Source organism: Monodelphis domestica, chromosome 2 (assembly GCF_027887165.1).
Source record: "Monodelphis domestica isolate mMonDom1 chromosome 2, mMonDom1.pri, whole genome shotgun sequence".
Lineage (NCBI taxonomy): Eukaryota > Metazoa > Chordata > Mammalia > Didelphimorphia > Didelphidae > Monodelphis > Monodelphis domestica.
The window spans coordinates 46641911-46664901 of NC_077228.1; the positions used below are offsets into that span (position 1 = coordinate 46641911).

At 37.8% G+C, this 22991-nt stretch overlaps 2 protein-coding genes across 4 annotated transcripts in view; one reads left to right on the forward strand and one right to left on the reverse strand.

The window, feature by feature from the left end:
* Positions 1–627: 627 nt before the first annotated feature.
* DNASE2B (deoxyribonuclease 2 beta) lies at positions 628–21754 on the reverse strand. Of its 3 annotated transcripts, XM_001367221.4 has the most exons (6): positions 21420–21754; positions 16368–16545; positions 8841–8922; positions 6668–6829; positions 3422–3619; positions 628–2240 (listed from the first exon to the last, which is right to left on the reverse strand). In XM_001367221.4, the coding sequence occupies exons 1-6, from the start codon at positions 21530–21532 to the stop codon at positions 1906–1908; spliced, it is 1068 nt and encodes a 355-aa protein (XP_001367258.1). In that variant the 5' UTR covers positions 21533–21754; the 3' UTR covers positions 628–1905. The 3 variants fall into 3 exon arrangements, with proteins under 3 accessions (XP_001367258.1, XP_056671396.1, XP_007480676.1); XM_056815418.1 differs by lacking the exons at positions 8841–8922; positions 21420–21754 and having other exon boundaries at positions 16368–16502; XM_007480614.2 differs by lacking the exons at positions 6668–6829; positions 8841–8922; positions 21420–21754 and having other exon boundaries at positions 16368–16495.
* A 775-nt stretch (positions 21755–22529) lies between these two features.
* Positions 22530–22991, forward strand: part of LOC100012925 (uricase-like) — a 50483-nt gene continuing 50021 nt past the window's right edge. The window contains exon 1 of the mRNA XM_007480611.2: positions 22530–22685. Within this exon, the coding sequence (XP_007480673.1) occupies positions 22659–22685 (27 nt within the window). The 5' untranslated portion in view covers positions 22530–22658. The remainder of the gene's footprint in view (positions 22686–22991) is intronic.

Consider the following 22991-nt stretch of genomic DNA (forward strand, 5'->3'; position numbering starts at 1 on the left):
GTTCATTTCATCCTGGCCAAATCCTTGTTGCTATAATCTTGGACTTCCAGGACATTGTCTTTCCTTCCTGATATTTTGAAGTTTTATAGTCTTTTTCTATATTCCGATCCTCTAAGCACCAGATCTCCCATTTCCTCATTCTCCTCAACAACCCTGACTTCTGCCTCCAGTGTAACTCAACCATACAAAGAAATGGTTATGTCTCAGATCTAAATTACTGAATTTTCCCTAAGTGCTCAAACTCCTAGTTATAGTCTGACGTTAGCATTGCTTAGTACTTTAACATTTCAAAATATTTTCCACTTGTTAACTCATTTGTGTTCATAGTAGCTTTCAGTGATGGTAAGTCCTTACCAAATTACTGGAGTATGGTAAAGAAGTTATCAGGCAACTAGGTGGCATAGTGGATAGAGTGCCAGACTTGGAGTTAGGAACTCATCTTCCTGAGTTCACATCTGGATCAGACATTTTCTAGCGGTGTGACCCTGTGTAAGGCATTTGATGTTGTTTGAGATGGAGGTGGAAATGGCAAACTACTCCAGTATCTTGCCAAGAAAACTCCAAATGGGGTAAAAAAGACACAACTGAAATGACTGAACCTCAAGAGCAAAGAAGATGGAAACAAACTGCTGTTTAAAAATACTCATGACTTTTAATTTGTAATTATGAAAGAAATCACCTCAACAACTAAGTAGCCTCACTATGGACAAAGAAAAAGAGTCCAGTTTCCATTGGTTTCCATTGGCCAGAATTTATTTGTCAACCTAATTTAGCCTTTAATATGAGTTCAGATGGAATGGCAAATATTTATAACTACAGGATAAGTCCTTACAACTAGATATTTAGAGCTGTCATCTAATACAACCCCACCATTTTTACAAATGAAAGGATAATAGTTTGCTAAAAGCCACACTGACCCAAACTTTTATTTATAAAAGCTATCATTTATATAGCCCTTCAAGGTTTGAAAAGTGCTTTATGGCATTATATTTTATTCTCACAACAGTCCAGGAAAACAAATGGGTGTTGTTATTCCCATTTTACAGATGAAGAAATGGAAGCAGACAGAGGTTAAGTGATGTGCCCAGGATCACCAGGCAGCCAGAAAGTATCTGAGGCTGGAGCAGAACTAAGATTTTCTCATCTCCAGGCCCAATACTCTACCCACTCACCATTACATTTTCCATTAAACAATATTCTTAGATGGTGGTAAATAGCCAAAGAGTAAAGATGAGAAGAGTCAAATCTAAGAGCAGCTTGTTATCCTGGACCACATGACTGAATTCTGCATTGTGTAGATGAAGCAAGTGACTATTGGTGGATGGATGAACTATGACCAAACTCATACAATCTGGTTCAGGACCTCTTAGATCTGGTCATACAAGTGGGTACCAGTGAGGCCAGAACATGGAGCCCACTGGATAAATTCAGAATAGTACTGAGAACTGAAATCTGGGGACTCACATCAAAATGGGTATTTTCTTTTGAGAGTTTGGTTAGAAATGGAGCATATAGGTTTTTTTGAGAACATGATCATTGGATTATCTTCTTCCTTTTACTTGTCCATCCTCTGGTAGAGGAATTAATAAGAAGCGAGTTATCCCCCAAAGCAATCAAAGGACCTGGTCAGTTAGAACACTGAATAATTGTTGAGTTGACTTCTTCCCTTAGCTAATTAGTACTTTTCCCTATATTTTAAATTGCATGTAATAATAATAGAAAATAGAAAAATTAGCCCTTTTCTTGGAAAGTTAGATGTTGGAGGTTTTGAAAAAAATAATATTTTATTTGATGGTTTTATAGGAAAGAGGCAACCTCCTAGATTCTTATAATGTAAGGCATAGATAAATCTTAAGGACAGTAGGAATTCCCATAGGTCCACAATGCTCTAACAGTTCTCTCTGATTAAGACTGATTGCAATTCTGGTAGTGCAGAATCAAACCTCTAAATGCAAGATAGATGTGCTTATTTTGGGTACAAATAAATCCTCCTCCCCTCCGAGTCTGGAATGGGCTCCGGTTCAGGTCGCCAATGCATGTCCAGTGCCTCTTGTATCTTTGGGAAACACACCATTTGGCATGGTCATAGTAAGAGCTAAAAGCAAACTGTCCTGACATCCTGATTTGTTTGATATTATAAACATAGTACGGAAGAGAACAATTAGATGGAAGCTTTGGTTGCCAAGTTTCTACGAGCAAATTGGTCTGCAACTGTTGAGCCATCCAAGTCACATAGATATCTATGCATTAGGAAAAGAAAGAAAATTAAATTGGTATTTCCAACCTTAGATAATAGCCTAAAGAATTATTTCATAACCTCTGAAAATAAGGAAAGATACATTTCCCCATCACTCCTCTCCCTAGGATGCAGTTCACATAATATGGTTGAAAATATGTTCATTGTCATAAAAATAGAGAGGAGAGATCTTTGGAAGTAATAATAGCTAGCATTTACAAAGTACTTTAGGGTTTGCAAAGATTTGCAAAAAAAAATCTTTACACATATTTTTCCATTTTATTCTCATTAACAACCCAGGGAAGTAGGTGCTGTTATTATTCCTACTTAAAGATGAGGAAACTGAGGCAGAAAGAGCTTAAATGACTTGCCTAGGGTCTTATAGCCAGTAAATGTCTGAGACTGGATTTGATTCAGGTCTTCCTCATTCTAGTTCTAGTGCTCTATTTTGGCACTTAGTTTCCTCTGTGGCACCTTAAGAGTAGTCACTTATGACTGGGGGAGAGAACAAATATTTTGTTAAGATAAAATACTTTGGGCTCTTAAAATCACTAGCTCCTTTCAGTTCTCAGATCAGGTGCCATCTCCTGTCAGTCAGTCAGTCACTCACTCAGCTGGCATGTTTTAAATATCTACTATGTGCCAGGTACAAGGCATTCCATATTTCTACATTCCTTCGAGTATTCAAATTCTTTCTTTCTGCTAAAATTACTTTGTATTTCTCTTGTTTATATTTTGTCTGTGTACTTGTTGATGCTCCCTAATAGAATGGAAGCTCTTTGAAGACAGGGACTGCTTTATTTTCAGTCTTTATCTCTCTAGTGCATATTACCATGCTTTCCACACAGCAGAAACATCATCAATCCTTGTTGAATTCATTGTATTCCTCTGGCAAACATAATGCGAATTTGGGACATGGATTGATGTTGTAATAGAAATGAAATGACTTAAAAGTAGCTCAAAATGTAACTGAAATATTTTGCTCTTTGGATAAAACTCTTCTAGTGAAGGGATTTAGTTGAGATCCTCCAAAGTACATTTCCTTGGTCCCTCTTGGCATCTCTTCTCCTTACCCATCAACTAACTCTCTCACCTAAATGACAGTAGAAAATCTTCTCTGACTTTATACAAATAAGTCTACCACACCAAAGCTAGCGTATATCTTTAGGTGATAAATTTTCTTACCATCCACAAAGTAAGGTGATTTTGCAAAATGCAGGAAGTTTTGGCCTTTGATGGATTGAAGTCTGGAGAGGCGCCGGTGAGGAATCCTGGGGATCCGGGAGCGGGCACACAGTTTAGGCAGATAGGTGAGTTCTGGGTGAAAGGTGGCAGGTATGGAGCAGCTATAAATATTTGGCATGCAGCTTAATAGCTGGGAATCTGGATAGAGTAATAGATAAAAACTGTATTGAGGCACAAATCTTGTCAAAAATTTAAAAAGGACAACTTATTTTGGCTTGAGTTCTCTTCTCTACTCTGCTCTTCTTAGTAGCCATCAGAATTTAATTCCTTATCTAATCTAATTAAAGAATTGATTAGTTTTGGTGAGACTAATTGAGCCTAACTGACACAGAAGGGAGATTGATTGGAAGCCATTGTCAGTGAGGGAAAATTAAGAATGTAAGATTTAGATCTAGAAGGAAACTCAGAGATCATCTTCTCTCACTCTCTCCTTTTACAGTTGAGAAAACTGATGTCCACAGAGGCTAATTCACTTGTTCAAAAGGCAAAGCTGGAATTTAAATTTAGGGTTTCTCCAAATCCAGTGCTGTTTTCATTATAACACTTGAAGCAGCATATTAGAATAGGGGACTTGGAGTCAGAAAGTTCAGGGTTTATATTCTGCCTCAGACATTTCTGAGTGGATAGTAAGTGGTGCAGTGGAGAGAGCACTGGTCCTGGAGTAAGGAAGATTCATCTTTATGAGTTCAAATCTCGCCTCAGACCCTTACTATGTAACCTGGGGCAAGACACTTAACGCTGTTTGCCTCAGTTTCCCCATTTGCATAATGCGTGTAAGAAGGAAATGGCAAACCTCCAGTATCTTTGCCAAGAAAAAAACTCATATGGGGTCATGAAGAATAGAACACTACTGAACAACAATAAAACTTCTGTTTAGATGACAATGGAAAGCAGACTTGTTTCCTTATCTGTAAAATTGTCATAATACTGACCTCCCAGGGTAATTTCCATGTGAGGTTCAAATGAGATAATGGATGTAAATTCTTTTCTGCCCATTAAAGTAAGATATAAATGCTAGTTATTATTATTATAGGAGAGGGATTCTAATCCTATTTATACATCTAACCACTCAGGATAAGTCTCTTCTCACCTTCTGTTTTTGTTACATTAATTAACAGTAGGAGACAAGGGAATAACCAGCCTTCAACATGATTGTACTGTATTACTGCAGAAACTAAACAGCATTAGCAACAGAAATTAAAAAAAAAAACTGAAGGAATTCTAAGGGAGTAAAATCCCAATATTATGGGCCCCCCAAAAATCAGAGCTGCAAATGTTCTTAGAGATTCCTCTCTTCTTACAAATGAGAGAACAGATGATAAAGAGGTTAAGTTATTTGTCCAAGGTTATAGTTAAGTAAATGGAACTGCTGGGATTTGAACCCATTTCTTTGAATCTCAATCCAGCAGTCTGTCTATAGCACCTTGATGCCTCTCCCATCCAACACACTGCATTGTTCTGCTAAGTTCCCTGGGGTGGGGGGGTAGAAGGGTCGAGATGGAGACAAACAGAGAGATGGAAGGAGAGAGAGAGAGAGAGAGAGAGAGGGAAGGAGGGAGGGATAGGAAAGGAACAGGGAAGGGGGGAAGACAGGAAGAGAGGGAGAGACAAGCAAAGAGAAACAGAGACAGAAAGAGATAGATGAATAATAAGAGATGATAGCAATAGAGAAAGATGGTGGATGGATAGATATACATAGATGGTTTTTTATAGAATAGTTTTTCTTAGATGTATCTAAGGAGACATCTGGGACATCTGTAAAGAAGAATGCTGGAACATCATGCATATTTTAAAAGTGAAAACAACCCTAGAAATAACATAGCCCAATGCCCTTATTTTATGGATATGTAAAGACACAGAATAATTTATGATTTTTGTGAGATATCCCTGTTATGAAAATGCTTTACACCAATACAGATCACCACCTGTAGGTGAGTCTGGAGGCACACCAATCAGCACACTGTGGCAGAACATTCCCATCGCCATATCCCCTTTCTCTAAGAGAAACAGAAGCCAACAGTGTACACTACTTCTTTCCCTGAGCAGGACCAGAAGGAATGCATTCCAAATACCTGGAAGTTCAGCAGGGCTATGCATCCAGTTGTTAAATGACTTGTTCAAATCCTCACCATTAGCATAAAAGGCAGGATTTGAACTCAGGTCAATGCCTATCTCCAACCCAGCACACGATCCACCATACTCAACTGCTTCCATTTGAAAGGTAAAGAGGCAAAAACCTGTAAGTTGGGTTGTGTATTCAATATTCCAATGGCAATTACCCATGTGAATGCTTTGAGGTACATAGAGCATTTTACATACATTAGGTCATTTGATCTTCAAAAACAATCCCACTAAATATTTTATTTATATATTCAGGTTTTATTCTCCCCACTTTACAGATGAAGAAACTGAAATTTAGACAACTGAAGTGACTTCCCTATGGTCATACAGTTAATAAGCATCAGAGACACTCTGGACTTCTACCCTGACTCTGCTCTAACTCCCTCACCCCCTTTTCAGCTTCCTTTTGGGTGTTATCTTCCCCAATTGGAGTATAAACTTCTTGAAGGTAGGGATTACATTTCTTTCTGCTAGTATTTATATTCCCATTGCTTGGCGTGTAATGCTTAGTAAATATTTATTAACTGACTCACTAACTGAGATGGAATTTGAACCCAGGTTTCTCTGTCTCCAAGTTCATTACTCTAAGGATTTCAAATTTCTTCCAAGTCTAGTTCCCTTTATAAGATATTAGGGGTACTATATTAGTTATGTAGGCTTGTGTGTAGGTACACATTTTTAAAATATCCACTTTATTTTACATCTTTTAAAAAGTCATATATCCAACTTATTTTTCTTCTTTAAATTTCTCTATTTTCCCCTTATTATTTCTTCAAGATGTTGTTTTTCTGAGCAGATCAATAGTAGATTCTATTTTCATTTCAAGATCCCTTATTCAAAGGAAGCTACACTTCTCAGTTATATTCCTTCAAATTCCTTCAAAAGGAACTTAAGGCGTGAGGTTCTTAGGTAGGTCATATTTTCTTCCTCCTTTATTTAGAGCCCAACTGGTATAAGATTGCCAAGTTAATTTCCCCCAAAGAACAGAACACCTGAACCAGCTGGGTGGAAACTTATCACAAAGAAGTACCTTAGCCACATCAGAACCAAGGTGAGCTATATTACCTATTTCTACAAACTGGCTGTAGTTGTAAGTTATGCAGATACCAATTTGTCCATATTTCTTCCCAGTAGATGGATAGCTATAGCCTTCTTCAGGAAAAGGAGGAAACCGGGGAATTGTGTGAATCAGCCAGAATCCCTGAGATTTATCCCAAAGTAAGAAACCTGCCAAAGATAAAGTTAATAAAGATAGATTAGAAAACCCAAGTTCTCTATGTCTCTGCTTCTTCTGCCTTTGACTGTCTGCCTCTGTCTCTACGTCTCCATCTCTTGGTTTCTGTCTCTTTCTTTAAAAAAAATAAATAAAACACCCCAAAGCTGTAAAATTCAAACTAAGCTGATCATGGACAAGCTTTGTATCAGCTTTAGGCTAATGGTTCATTGGGATAATAAATATTCCTTCAGCTCCTTTAGTAGTGTCTGTCAAAAAAGAGCACATGACACGTTTGCTGTTTTCAAAAACAATTCGTGCTTGAGTTACTTTGCCTATGGCTTAGACAGCTAGCCACCCCAGAGAAGGAAGCCAGCCAGCCTCCCTCAGAAGAGTTAAAAGGATTCCCATGTTGAAACCACAGGGAGGGTTTGTTTTGGCAGAATGCAGTTTGCTAACTTGGAATCTGACCTTGTTAAAGAAGGAAAGGAAGCTTAAGCAAGTGTCTTCCCTGCCCAACTGCTTCCAAAAGCCAAAGGGAAATGAGTTTCCAAAGGAAAATTATGGGCAGAAAAAGGTCCTCAGCAAATTGTACCTAAAGATAATTAAGCCCATGTGTGTGGTAGGGGGAGTTGCCCAATGCTGCCAAGACACAAAAAGAGGCACAGCAGGCAAATGGGGAGCAGGGCTAAGTGCTCCATCCAAGTGAATTATCTATATAAAATTTGTAGAAAGAAAATAAGAAAAACCCAGGAAAGAAGACTATGCAATGATTTTCATAATCTTATGAAACATAAGGCTTTAAAGAAAAGTGTAGAAGAACCCTTCTGTGTTGATAAACACATCCAGTGGTTTCTTTTCTATTAGTTGAACTATTACTATTACAACTAAATGTACAAACAATTATAATGCATTCATGACTGCTTTAATAGAATAATGGAAACTGGTGTATTTGTATACCAATGCCTTAATATCAGAGGTTCCACATTTGCAAAAGGGAAAAAAATGAAGCAAGAAAGCAAGCTGGATGGTGATGAGTCTTGAGGCCAAGGCACATAAGGATAGGTGGAAGACACTAGAGATGTTTAGCCTGGAGAAGATTCAGGGGAGATGTAATTGCTATCTTCAAATATGGAAAACTGCCATATGGAAAAGAGATAAGACATGTCTTGCTTGGTCCCAGAAGGCAGAATGAGGAGTCATGGATGGAAGTTACAAAGAAGAAAATTTGTGTTAGATAAAAAAAAATCTTAGAGCTGCTCAGAAACTGAATGGGCTGCTTCAGAAGAAGAGTGGGTTCTCCCTCTTTGGGAGTCTTCAAATAGAGATTAGATGGCTTCTCATTGGGTATAATATAGCAGGGATTCCTTTGATGCATCATTTGGATTAGAGGACTACTAAGGACCCTTCCAACTCTTAATTCTGTGACTGCAGAATCTGGATGGAAATAGACTAGATATGAAAGACCAAATAAAGCAGTGGGAAAAGGGTGGATTTGGAGATGAAGAATCTCAGTTCCAATCCTGGTAGGTTCTGCCATGTGCTACCTCTCTTTTCCTTCTTGGGCCTTAGTTTCCTCATTTATAAAATAAAGGGTTGGGACTGTACAGCCTCTGAGGTTCCTTGTAGCTCTAAATCTCTCTTATGGTTTGTGTTGAAATGGAAAATGCTTGGCCAGACGCCCAAATTAATATTGCATAATGAAGCTGGCTGTCTCCCAATAGGAACCTCCCCCTAGATGGAATGTGCTGCCCTGCCCAGGTATCATCACCTCTTAGCACACATGTCATTGTCCCTGGGTGTAGAGTCTCTCTATCTGACCACCTGTCTCTCTTCCCTGCTTGCCTGCCCTTAGTAAGGCACATGTTGCTTTATTCCCCAGAAGGTTGCTTGTTTTCAAATTGTTGGCACAGAGCTTTAGTTCTCAGGGGAAAGGTGTTCCATGAATCTCCAGGGATAAATAAATATATTTGTGGGTGAATTTCATCTCTGACAGAAGACACAGACTTGGGGCTATTGCCATACCTTTTGCATGCCCTTGCTTCCAGCTGTAATCCACAGACCGAGGGGCATTGTCATTATATATCAGGTAGGCAGTTCTGTTGTTCTGCAGAAACACATTATGGTTTTTAAAGACAGTCAATCTCCCATGGCACAGCAGACAACTTTGCTACCTACATGGTGTGGAATGTGAAGTTTTCCTGAACACAAGAGCTCTCGTCCATGCCCTTAGGAAGCAGCTCATGGAGCAATAAGAGCTATTTAAAGTCATCTGGATAAATCCAAAGGGAGCCATCCTGCTTTTGCCCTTGCATGATCTTGCTATAATTGAGAGTGGCAGATTGGGGAAGTGGATGCAGTGATGCTCTTGGAACCAGTTGGTCAACAGGCATTTACTAAGCACTTACTACAGGTCAGTGCTGTGCTATGTGCCAGGGAGAGAAAGAAAAAAACAAAAGTAATCTATACCTTCAATAAATCAATAATCAATCAATCAATCAACTTTTATTAAGTGCCTACTATGTGCCAGGCACTGTACTAAAGGCTTTACAAATACTATATTGTTTGATACTTTCAACAATCCATTATTATGATATCCATTTTACAGTTGAGGAAACTGAGGCAGACAGTAATTTGCCCATGATTATGCTGCTAATAAGCAATTATATGAACTCAAATCTTTCTGACTCCAGGTCCAGAAATCCGTTATTATTATTGTTGTTGAAGAAAGTCAGGGATTTTAATGAGCCAAAATGAGAAAGGAGAGCATTCTAGGCAACAGCTAGAGCAAAGGCACAAAGGCAGGAATAGAGCTTTTTATATAGTGAACAGAAATAGTCCATTATCAAAATATTCAGATCTGGAGTTGTGTGACCATGGGTGAGTCACTTTACATTTTTCAATGTCAATTTCCTCATTTGTAAAAATACTAATAATAGTACTAATGGTACTATTACTAACAATAATTAGTACTAATGTAACTAATAATAGCACCTGCCTCAGGTTATTCTAAGGATAAAATTAGATAATATAGGTAAAGCACTGTGCAAACCTTTACATGCTATATAAATGTTAGCCCTTATTAAGATAATCATAATTATAATTATATGTTCACACACATAACATTTATATATCATAATTTCTATATTCTATAATAAAATTATTAAGCACTTTGCTTTCCACCTTGATAGATGAGGGAGGTATTCTTCCTCTCACTCATCCTTTCTCCTTTTGTTTTTGCTTTGTTTTTCCTATTTGAGACTTGGGTTCATCTTTGAACAACTAGAACATACAACAAAATAGTGGCTAAATATTTGTTCAGGAAATGAAGCAAAAAGAATCAGCCAGAATAATGCCTGGGATTTTTTCCACTAATAACATTGGTGTGCTCTGGATAGAGTTTGGAGATAAAGCTAATCATCAATATGATTATTTCTTGACAACAGACTGGTCTGGGCTATAATATCCAGGCATATTGGCTCTTGTCCTCTCTCTTATGTCGCCTTAGGGAGAGTATTAGTCCTTACTCCCTTCTGAATGGAGAATCCTCATTAGGCATTCCTTTCAACCAAATTAGTTTAGCAAACATCTGTCAGAATATCTATGGTCCAGCCTAGTCCAATTCAATCCAGCCTGAATCCTACAAGCATTTATCAAGTATCTATAATGTGCCAGGCACTGTACTAAATGCTCAAGATACAAAGTCAAAGCAAAACATAATTCTTGCCTTCAAGGACCTTGCATTCTACTGAGAGATGTAATATTTGCAACATATAAATAGATAAGTTTATATATGAGAAGGGAAAAGGCACTTACAATAGCTTGGGAGAAAAGGAAAGGATCATAGCAATAGAACTGGAAGTGGCCTTAAAATTTATCAAGTCAATCTTATTTTACAGATGAAGAAAATGAGGCAGACAGAAGTTAAATAACTTGCCTGGGGTTACATAGCTAGGAAGTATCTGAAGTGGGATTTGAACTGAGGTCTTCAAACCCAGTGCTCTCTCCACTATACCATCTAGCTGCTCCTATAGTGGATTTTCCACTTCCATAAGATTCAAGTCCATGATCCCTGATTGAGAAAGCCATTGCTTTTTCCATTTCCAGTAGGATGTTGAAGTGTTCAAAGCACTGTATTAGGGGCCAAGTCGGTGGGGAGGGAAATAGTCCCTGCCTTCCTGAAGATTACAATTTAATAACAGGATGACTAGTAGAATAACTAGATAACTAAACTATATGATTAATGCATTAGAGAAGTACAATATAAAGGACTTTGTCAGTATAGTGGGGTCATCCCAGGGAGGATGAGTGGGGAAGAGCCTGAGATTGTCAGTCTACAGCCCATATCTACACATGCTCCTTGGAATGGCCTTGCTTGGGACCCCATAGATTCTCCATAAGATAGCCTTCCTAAATGGGCTTCAAGGGTTGTTTTAGGAAGATGGATGAATGTCTTCAGGGAATAGGTTGCATCCAAATTGAACTTTAAAAGATGGGTATAAAATTCAACTGGCAAAACAGAGAAGAGAAGATGCTTTTGTATTTTATTAGGAGGCTAGAGCAATCATCCAGGGAATGGTAATGAGGACCTGTCCTTAGGATGATGGCTGTCAGTATGGACACTGGATGGAATACTATCCCACAGAGCATTTCCCATTGAGATGGGAACATTTCTCCTAGACTCTCTTTTCAGTTCATTTTTCAATGGTTTATCACCTTTTTTAGCTTGATATTTTCCTGCCTGGAAAAACAGTGAAATTATATGCATAACATTTCATTTCCTTGTGTGAAACTCCCCATTAAATAAATACCACTGCATTCTCAAAACATCCATTGGAGTCTCTAAGGTCAAGTTCGTGAGTCCGTGATCTGAGGACTGTTCCATGCTATGTTTCAGGGATTTTTATCTTGTACTTTTTTATTCTGTTTTAAACAGCATCAACTTTCAGGTAGGCACCAAAGATGAGCTTTTAAATATGACTAACAAAGATGATTTCCATAAATCTTTCTTAGGGGCAGCTCTCTACTTAATGAGTCAATGGAACAATGACTAAGAACCCTGCTTCCATCTTGTGAAGTAGGGAGTCAGGAAGGATGCAATTGTCATCCAATTCTACTAGAACAGTTTAATTTCCTTAGAAAATCAACTTCTCTCTTTCATTTGGGAAGAGGTTCTTAACCTCTTTTGTGTCATGGATCCCTTTGGAACTCTTTTGATGAAGCCTCTGGATCCCTTTTCAGAATCATATTTTTAAGTACAAAAATAAAACACAAAGGATTATAAAGGAAAGCAATTCTATTAAAATAGTTATCAAAATATTTTTAAAGGTCATAGGCCACAGGTCAAGGATCTTTGTTTTAGGGAATATCCATTTTGACAAAGTAGACTATAATAGAAGTTTAAGGGTCTTTATGATAGAATGTGAGCTCTTTGAAGATGGGGATGATTTCATCTTTGTCTTTGTATCCCCAACATCTAGCACAGTGCCTAGCACATAATAGATGCTTAACAAAGGTTTATTGATCAATTGAACCATTAGCTAAGTTGTTTCCCCCACAGTTATCTCTAATATAATTAAATTCAACAAACAAATTTTTAAGTGGAGGCAATATTGTGAAATGGTTGGACTAGGTCAGAAAGACTGAATTCAAATCCCATCTTAAATGCATTGCCTGTATGATCTTGGGCAAGCCACTTTTTCTCTTTAAGCCTTACTTCTTTATCTGTAGAATGAAGGAATTGATGATCTCTAAGTACCTTCTAGGTATAATTTTATGAGTATAAAGACCTAAGATATGCTAGGCACTAGAATTTTCATCATCATCATCATCATTATTTACTTTTCTAGATATAATATTCTATGATTTCAAGTGTTCATGGCATGGCAAGTGGTATGATAACTGCTGGGAGCTATAAAAACATAAATGGAGGCTATCTCTATCATCAAGGTGTTTCCATGATATTCAAAAGAGCCAGGAAGTTACTTGTGATATGTAAAGTCAAGGGGCTTGGAATGAAGGATCTTTCTTCTTATGATTATATTACTCTAATATGAACAACTTCATAAATAAGGACTCAGATTTGGTATCCTATATCCAAAGGACTGTCCTGGTGATAGGTGAGCCTCACATGAATTGTTCAAATTCACAATACACAATCTCCAAGGTGGAAATGGATTTTTCCTTTGAGTTTTTTGTTTTAATAGCATTTTTCTCTGCATTGGCAGTAGGACATTGAGGCAGAGTTCCAGGTTCCTAATACCAGGACATATGATTGTGTGCCACTGGACAGCAGTTCACTTGTGGTCAGCCTTCTCATAGCTGGTTAGAGGCCAGGCTTTAGTCACTGAGCAGCAGATGGTGAACATGAACATTTGGAGGCAGGCCACCCTGGGGCAGCAGTCTGATTTAAGAATCAACCACCTATGTCCAAAGAGTTTGGATACAAGTGTTTAGAGCTTAGGATTTTAATCTTTTTTTTTTTAATGCCATGGACCCCTCTGGCAAAAGCTATTGACCCGGTCTAAGAATAATAATATTAAATGCTAAAAACAAAATACCTAGGATTACAAGAGAAATCAATTACATTGAAATAAATATATTAAAATGTTTGTAAAAACATATTGACCCAAGGTGAAGAACTTCTGGTGGATAGATAGTATCAATTCAGTTGAGTGTAAGCCTCTTGAGGGCAAAAAATATTTATTTCTGTCTTGGTGGTGCTCAAAAAAACATTTGTTGCATGGAATCAAATAGAATTTGTTAGGTTGATGTCAGAGTCCCAGGACCTCTGAGTTGCCACTAGGGTGGCACTGACTGGGGCAGGGGGCAAGGAGAAGAAAGAGAGAATTTGAGCATTGAAAGTGACTTGAGTAACTATCTATTTTCAACCTATGCACAAAAGGCATTCTTGATATATCAAAATCTGGATCTTCCAGACTGAAGCCAGTTAAATCACATTTACCCCCATATAGAACGCTTTAAGATTTACAGAGTACATTCCTCAAAATCTTATAAAGTAGGAACTTTAAATATGATTAGTCCCATTTTAAAAATGAGGAAGTTGAGTGATGATGTGACTTCTGATTCATCTTGGTTTTTGTTTTGTTTTGTTTTGTTTTTGCTTGTGAGTGTCAGAGCCAAGACTAAAGCTAATTAACTCTTTCCAAGATAACATACTGCCCTAATACACTCCTGGGGAACACATACAAAGTAGGAGATCCATTTGAGATATCAATTTGAGACATGGATAAAATGAGGCTCAGAAGCATCTGAATGCAGCAGCAAGGCTGCTTTGAGGGCAACAAAATCCTCACAGTCTCCTTTCTCCCATCTTCCAAAACTTCTACAAAAGCAGAATCACAAAGTTGAGACTCAAACACTGTCATTTAGTATCCTGCTTGTCTTTGCCCTTTTGTCCTAGTGCAGGTCATCAGGGTATGAAAGAGAAGCTGCTGCCCTGTCTGATATGTGGTGCTAACACAAAGCAGTTCTAGTGTGATGGTTATAGACCTGAGGGGGTAAATTCATTCTCAATTCTGGAGAATTCATTCCATTCATTTCTCCAGTTCATAAACTCCCTGTCTTGCCATACTAAAATGTCTTGCCATATTAACTCATAATAACTAGCATTTATATAAAATTAACAATAACTAGTTATCTTAGTAAATAATAATTAGCATTTATATGTTAGTGATAGCTAGTTAACATAGTTAATAACTAGCACTTATATAAGTTAATAATGAGTTAACATAGTTATTAGTAGTATTTATGTAAATTCACAATATGATAATAATAACTAGCATTTATAAATGTTTTGCAAAGTGCCATAATAATAACCAGTAATGGAATATAATAACTATAGAAGTGTTTACTATGTGCCAGGTACTGTGCTAAAGCACTTTACAATTATTATCTCATTTGGTCTTCATAAAAACTCTGGGACTTAGGTGCTATTATTATCCTCATTTTACAGATGAAGAAACTTTACAAACAAATGTTAAATGACTTGCCCACAGTTACACAGTTAGTGTCTGAGGTTGGCTTTGAACTCAGATCTTTCTGACTCCAGACCCATTACTCTATCCATTATTCTACCCACCTTCGCATATTTTCATTTATTTTATCCTTAAAACAACTCTGGGAGGTAAGTGCTATTATTATCTCCATTTTATAGATAGGGAATCTGAGGCTGATAGAGATTAAGTGACTTGTTCAGATTCATACAACTAGTAGGTGTCTAAGGCAGACTACAAACTTGGGTTACCTTGACTCTAAGTCCTGTACTCTGTCCACTGTGCCAACTAGCATCTATATAGAAGAGTGACCCAGAGAGGTCACTGAATGAGTCATGACCATATTCATCACCACTAAGGAAAAAACAACCCATGGTCCATGTCTTAATCATGGAGGCTCAGGGTTGTAGATTTATGTTTGTGTCCAAGGAGTATTTGTTCTCTTTCTACTAGAAAAAAAAAGTCTATCATATAGCAAATACAAAGCAAGTAGTGATAGCTTTCCTGGCAGCCTAGTTTATTTAGAGAATTTTCTCAACTCATATCTAGGGATGCCACTGACAGGATATTGAGTCTGACAAAACTTAGCCTTGCTATGCAGTATGACAACTCAGTCTTAAGGTCTTGAATCAGTGTGGCCCCAAGAGTTGTTTCCTGTCCCTTCTAGTCTTCTCTCTGGTTTTCAGAGGTCTGCCTCTTTTGTAGCTCTGAGTTAAATTGATTTTGATGCTTACAAAAGTCAGGCTTGTCTCACACTATTCCCCTTTGTGTACTTGGCATTCTAGTTAAACTGGACTGCTTACTGTCTTCCATTGCTCTCTCCTATGTTTGTGCCTCTGCTGCTACTCCTCCCTAGGCTTAGAATGTGCTCCTCCCTCATCTCTACCTGACTGAAATCATTCTCTTCCTTTATCCCACCTCAGTTCCCACCTTGACTAGAAAACTTGTTCCTGATGATTGATCCCTTCCCTAAATATGATTCCCTCCATCAAGGCTCATCAGCACCTTCTCTGAAAGATATAGTCTTAGAGAGTTACTCAGGGAACTGAGAGGTTGAGACTTGCCCCTAGAAACAAAGCCAGAGGATTTATTTCTTTCCTCTTTCCTTCTTTCCTCTAAGGTTGGTTTTCCATCCACTAAAATAACTCTCCCTATGTACCTTGGGAAGATCACCCAACATCCCTGAAACTCTTTCCTCATCTGTAAAATGAGAAGATTGGATGAGGCAATCTCTAAAGCCCATTCAAGCTCTTAATCAATGAACCTGTGACTCCAAATCTAGCACTCCATCCACTACAGTGTGCTATAGAACTCACACCCTGCCCCCTTACTTCCAAAAGATAGATTATAAGCTTTCTGAAGACTTGTTATGCCTTCATTTTCTATCCCCACCATATAATGCAATGCCTGGCACACAAAAAAGCTAAATAATTGAATAAATGTAAATAAATGAATGATCTCAAGTCCTAGGAGGTATTTGTCTTGTTTTATATTTCAACATCATTATCTTACAAGGGTATGTTCAAGCTTGGCTTACCTTAGCTTCATGTGCTTCATAAAGCTGCTGTAATGTCCTTCCTAAGATGCTCTGGGTCATATTGACTAGTCCCTGGCTCCTCCGCCATCTGTGAGTCATAGGATCCAGGTACATGTACTCTAATCCAGTGCTTGGGTTTTTCTGTTCTCTGTTCTGGGGTAACTTATAAAAGGCAAACCTGCAAAAGGAAAGGATCCAAGAGTCAAATCTGATGGCCCTTCTCTGCAACCCCTATCTTCCCACAATCAAAAATATTCTACCACCCTCAAATTTTCCTAGAGTACTTTCATTGTACTCTCATTGGTGAAAGAGGCAGAATGGAATAATAGGCAGAGTCTTGGAGTGGGAGCCAAGAGAACAAGAGTTCAAATCTTGCTGTAGATACCAACTGGATGGCTCAGGGGCAAATAACAGCCTCTTTCAGACCCAGTTTCAACTTCTGTAAAATGGAGGTGATATCAGTATCCATTCCACAGGGTTGTTTTGAGAGTAAAATTCAATTCTTTAGGTAAAACACTCCATAAACCTTAAAGATACATGTGCTAGCTCTTATTATAATGATCACATATCATACTTATCTCATTATGTGTCAGTTCAGTTCATCAATAAGCATTTTTAAGGACCTACTAGGTGCCAGGCACTGTGCCAAGCACTTTACTAATATTTTCTTATTTGATCCTCATAGAAACCCTGAGAAATAGATACTATTATTTCCATTTGATAGTTGAGGATGCTGAGGCAAATAGAGGTTAAGCAATTTGTCTAGTATCAACCAGCTAGGAAATATTTGAAACCAGATTTGAACTTAGGTCTTTCTGACTCCAAGCCCAGAAATCTGTTTATATAACTCTATTACATAAGTGAACAAAATACAGATAGAGTTGTTCTGGAACCTACTTAGTAAGAACTGATTGTTAAACTTTTAGGGTGAGCATTTATATCTCAGAAATCAGCAAATGTTATAAATATTGTTTTCTTGACTGATTAGACTTTAGAAAGTGATGGAGAAAATGCTAATAATTGCTATTAAACCCAAATATGTAACATATTTCCATGGAGCAAATTGTTAGACATTTACCAGAACCAGAACCTGAAAATACCCAATTTTTGCAGTTGAATAAAAACATGAGGAGATAAGCTTATCTTCTATAGGTTCATTGAAAAAATGTCCTTGGTATCTCTAGTAGCAAACAAATCAACAGCATTAAAAAGATTCTCATCCTATTTCAACATGATTTTGATATCTTTTTTTAGGCCTCTATATTTTTATATCTCTTCATTCCATGAAGTTTGGATGTCATCAATATTTGCTATAGTGATATCTATTAAAATATTCTTGTTTTTTATGAATCAATGTCATGCAAGTGATTATGGATAATAATTTGATCTGTAAATGGTGCTCCCATTTTGGTACAGTTCATTTGCTGAGTTTAACAGAATATGATAATAGCCAATAATTCTAAAATATTTTAAGGTTTATATAACATATATATCTATATCTATCTGTCTTTTCTATCTATCTATTTATCTATCTATCTCCCTCTCTCAGTCTCTCTCCTCTCCTCTCTCCTCCTCTCTCTCTGCTCTCTATCTCTCTTTCTCCTTCTCTCTATCTCTCTATAGTGTATATATGTTTATATATCACTTTTGATCTCATTTGATCAACCTATGGCCATTAATGACAAATGGAACATCAATTATTTCAAGCCTTCTGACAAAAGGGATAGAAACAGGTAATGTCCCCTCTAGATGCTACGGTCTCTTCTAGTCAAAGGGAGAGCAGGACCCTCAGGGTTTCTCTATAGTTGCTTCATTGGAAAATATAAAATTTAGTGGTTTCCCTACCCTTTGCCTATAATCTATTTTACTCTCCTCCACACCCATATTACCCAATTTTCTTTCATTTCCTGTTCTTTTTTAGAACTTCTTTCACATAGGCAATAATATTCTGTTTTGCCCCAACCCCAATCTCTAACTCATAGTAGTATTCACTACCACTCAGCCCCTTCCCATTAGCCATTCTGAATTTAACTGGAGTGTATGATATGTCCAGGAGTCCAACATACCCTCCCTGTGTCTTCCAGATACTACTATTTGATCTTAAGTTTAAGATCCTGGATGATAAAAAGCAAGGAGGATAGGCAGAAAGAGGCTATCACCACAGCCTCCCTCCTCCATACATTGGAGAGCAGCTGTCCCTCATGAGGACTATCTATCTTGAGCCTGATATGCTCAAGAATGATAGCCACTGATCTGTTCTCTCTTAAGGGGGGAACACTTTGGTATGCAACTTTTAAAAAATTAAAATTTATTATTTCTTTAATTGAAAAAACTCACAATTAAGCTCTTGCAACAAATGCACACATAGTCAAGCATTCCTTGACTGACCATGTCTCCAAATGCATCTCATTCTGCATCTTGAGTCTATTATCCCTCTGTCAGGAAGTGAGGATTCTTTATTACTTTGTCATTGAAAATCAATAAAAGAACAGAACTTTGGGGATATAGCTTCTTCCTTATTTTATAAACTTATCATCTCCTCCTTCTTGGAGACAGGGAGGTCTATTGGACTTGATAGAAACAGTCTTCTGGCCTAATTCCAATGTCACTGTGCCTATGTGTGCCTTCACAACTGAGAATACTCTCTGAATTGATCTAGGATTAAGAGTTTCTGACATGGCTTCCATAAACTTTTATTTTTTAAACCCTTACCTTCCATCTTAGAATCAATACTAAGTATTGGTTCCAAGGCAGATGAGCAGTAAAGACTAGGCAATTTGGGTTGAGTGATTTGTCCAGGGTCACCAAATATCTGAAGTCAAATTTGACCTTCCATCTCTAGTTCTGGCATTCTATCTACTGAACCATCTACCTGCTCCTGGTTCCCTGAACTTTAAATTTTTTTCATAATTATTGAATATAATTTGTTTCCTTTGTAATCCTATGCATTTTATTTTGTGCATTGAAAAACATTATTCTGCGAAGGAGTCTATAGGCTTCTCCAAACTTCCAAAGTGATCTTGGACATACAAAGGTTAAGAAACTATATGAGGTAAATTTGTCTCTCTATACCTTGTAAAGTTACTCAGAGCAGCACAGAACATCCAAATGTTCAAAGATAATTCAACTATTTCAAGGTCTTCTTTGTGCCCTCAATTCCTTTGCCCATAGAATGAGGTTACCAGAAGACATTGTAAATGCAAAAAGGTGAAAATTTTGGAGAATATTTATGAAACTCCTCCTGTCTACTCTCCTAAAATGGAGCTCTGCTGGGACTTCAGTGCAGTGGAGGGAATATGAAATTTGGAGTCAGGACACTTGCTCCAAGTTCAAATCCTGCATCTGTTACTTTTAATCGGTGTGACTATGAACATATCTAACTTTCTTGGGGTTCTGTTTTCTCAAATGTAAAATAAATAGGATGGAAATGATGGTACCTAAGGTTCTTTCCTGCTCTAAATACATGGTCTTGTGACCAATAATCTAGAAAATTGAAAATCTGGTCACTCTCATGTTGTACTGGAACTGGGACCAATTGAGATCAGAACTACTGGGTGCTGAGAGAGAAGGAGGAGGAGAAATTAAGTATTTTCCCCTCAATTCTGATGCTGGTTGATTCCATTTGTCTAATAAATAAAGGCCTTCAGTAGGCACATATATTGTCTAATCAGACCTTCTGCTAAAAGGAAAAATACTGGAAAGCAGATTTCTGCCCCATCAGGATCTTTCTTAGTCCATGGAGATCTTATCCTTGAACATTTGTCTATTGGGCACTTAACTAAGAGCAAAGGAGTAACTTCTGACATCTTCGATATGGGGGGGGGGGGCAGTAGGAATGAAGAGGGTGGATTTTTAATTAATGACACTTTGCATCAATCACAGGAAGAATATAGTTAAAAGTGACTTGAACAAGAGTCAAGATCATGGATACAGAGCTAGAAGGGTAGACCAGAGGTTCTAAACTTTTTGTTTCCTGGATCCTTTTGGCAGTCTGAGGAAGCCTATGGATTCTTCAGAATCATGGTTTTAAATGCACAAAATAAAATACATAAGATAGCAAAGGAAATCAATTATATTGGAATACATCAAATCATTAACAATTAAAAACATTTGTGGACACCAGATTTAGAACCCTTGTTTTAGTCTCATTATAGCCACTAATGCAGTACCTGGCATGTGGTAGATACTTAATAAATGACTTTTGAACAACAATAGCTAGTATTTATATTAGGTTTTTATGTGCTTTACATACATTATTTGATATGAACATCTGGGTTCAAATTTTACCTTGAGCAAGGCACATAATCTTTCTTAATCTCAATTTTTCATCTGTAAAAAGTGTAAAGAATAGCCTTGATGCTTTCTAAAGTCTCTTCCATCTCTCAGTCTATTATCCTTTGAACCATAAGCCTGTTTACTCCCAATTAGAATGTCAAAGAGTGATCAGAGATCAGAGAATTCCTGGTGATTTTGCAATTTGAACTAAGCAACATTATATCTTATCACCTTAGAACATCATCCAATGTCAATGACCTGCAGTGGTCACCCCTATAGATCAAGGTTATTCAAATAGTGCCCTAGGAACAAGGCCATAATGTTGATTTCCCCCCCATTTTTGGGGGGGGGGAGAAAGCCCATTTTCCATGTTTGGAGGAAAACTACCTTTCTCTATCTTCTTGGAGTACTTGAATGGGATACCGGAAAGATCTTAGTGAGGAAACAAGTAAAAGCCTTAACAAAACTATTTGGTCATCTCATTATACTTCTCTGCCACCTCCAAGATATAGAGTAGGATCATAAGTTGTTGTAGAGTGAGTTCTACATGATGTTCTCTGTTTGTGCCCAAGGGAAGCATTTCTGTCCTATCCTCATCTATTCCTTTTCAGGGTATAAAAATATTAAGGCAGGTGGACTCTGTCCTCTGGGTGGAGTGGAGGATGGGAGTAAGAGGAGAGAATGAATCCCAAGAATTCCACAGTCATTCACTTCATCTGCCTGTCAGCCCAGTGAATTTTATTTGCCAAAGCCAGCCTATGAATTTTCTTTACCTACCAATCTACAGCATCACCATCTTCATTTCTGCAAGAAATTCGAGCTGCCCCTGGGGGCACACAGGAGCTCAGAAAGAGCACAGTGAAGCCCACGCTTAATAATCTTGCTGTCATTTTCTGTCTGCCTCCTCTAGGAAATGCCAGAAAGGACAACCTTTAAAAAGATGACTGGGTGTCTAAAATGTATTTCTTCTGAGACCCGTCGGCTCTGCTGTTTGATTCAGTTTTGTCACGCAGTCCAGGATCCCTGCCCTTTCAGAATGGGCTAGATCTTGGAGAATTATGTGGTCCCACCACAAGTGCAGTCAAAGTGACTTAGGATGCAATTGTGCTGGGTTGTTTGCCTGCCTTGAAAAGTCATCAAAAAGCTTGGACAGGAGGGGAAATATAGTTAACCCTTGAGGGCAAACTTTCTGTAGTGAGGAGGATTGGAGTGAGCCTTTCAAGCCAAGAAATATCCATTGCGCTCAATATTTGTTTCCTATTTCTTCTTCCACTCCTACTCCTCATCCCCAATCTAGTCCAAACATGATTTTTGGACTATATGGACTTTGTAATATATACACATATTGGCACACAGATGCCTCACCAGATTTAAAATGATAATTTCAAGGAGGTAGGGAATGGGACCTGTGATTTCACCAAGATGAAAAATTCTTAATGAAGAAACTCCCTGTATCGATGCAGTCAGCAAATTCTCCGAAACTCATTTTCTTACAAAATTGCACAGGATCTTGAGAGGTTAAATGCTTTGTCCAGGTTATGGGTCAAATGTGAGACATGAACCCTATTCTGTCTGATTCTATGACTAACTCGCTATATGCTATGTAACACCAGCTTTCAAAAATGGTAATAAAGATAATTTAAAAATGGATCTTGTCTTGTGTAAGGAAGACTACCTGTCTTTTACACTTCTGGAAGAAAATGGTCATTTATTTGAAGAAAGTAACTATTTTCTGATGGTAAAGAAAAGGGTTAAAATCAAAGTAAGACTCCATTAAACTGTGGCTCATGGGTAGTATTGACATGTCCTCTCCACCTCCCAGACTTAGCCATTCAAAGGGAAGCTTTAGCTTAAATATCTCCAGATATCCAATCGGTCATGATAGGGTACAAACAAACAATGCTGACCTTCCACCCTTCCCTGAAAATAAAAAAATCCAAACCTTCACCAACACAAGTTTTGTTCCAGATATTCATTCTTATCATTTCTGAAACAGAATCTGAAGACTGAGGGAAAATGTCCCATTACCATGGGTGTGAAGAGGTGAGAATTACCTTATTACTTTGAAGGGTTGGAAGGAGAGAAAAAAATAGGGGAACATAGAAACCATTGCCTTGAATGTATTGTATTTGAAAGAGTGATTTTCCACCAGAAGTCTAGGAAAAGAATGTAGTGAGTAGTCTCACAGTCTCATATCCCACTCAGAAGTTGGGTTTGGTTCAGAGCCAGTATTGGGGATGTGGGTTAAGATGGAATCACTCAAGATTAGGGACCTTTCTTGAGCATAGACCAAAGAGGACTCTTGGCATCAATATGAGTGAATCCACACTGACCTAGAGAATTCAGGAG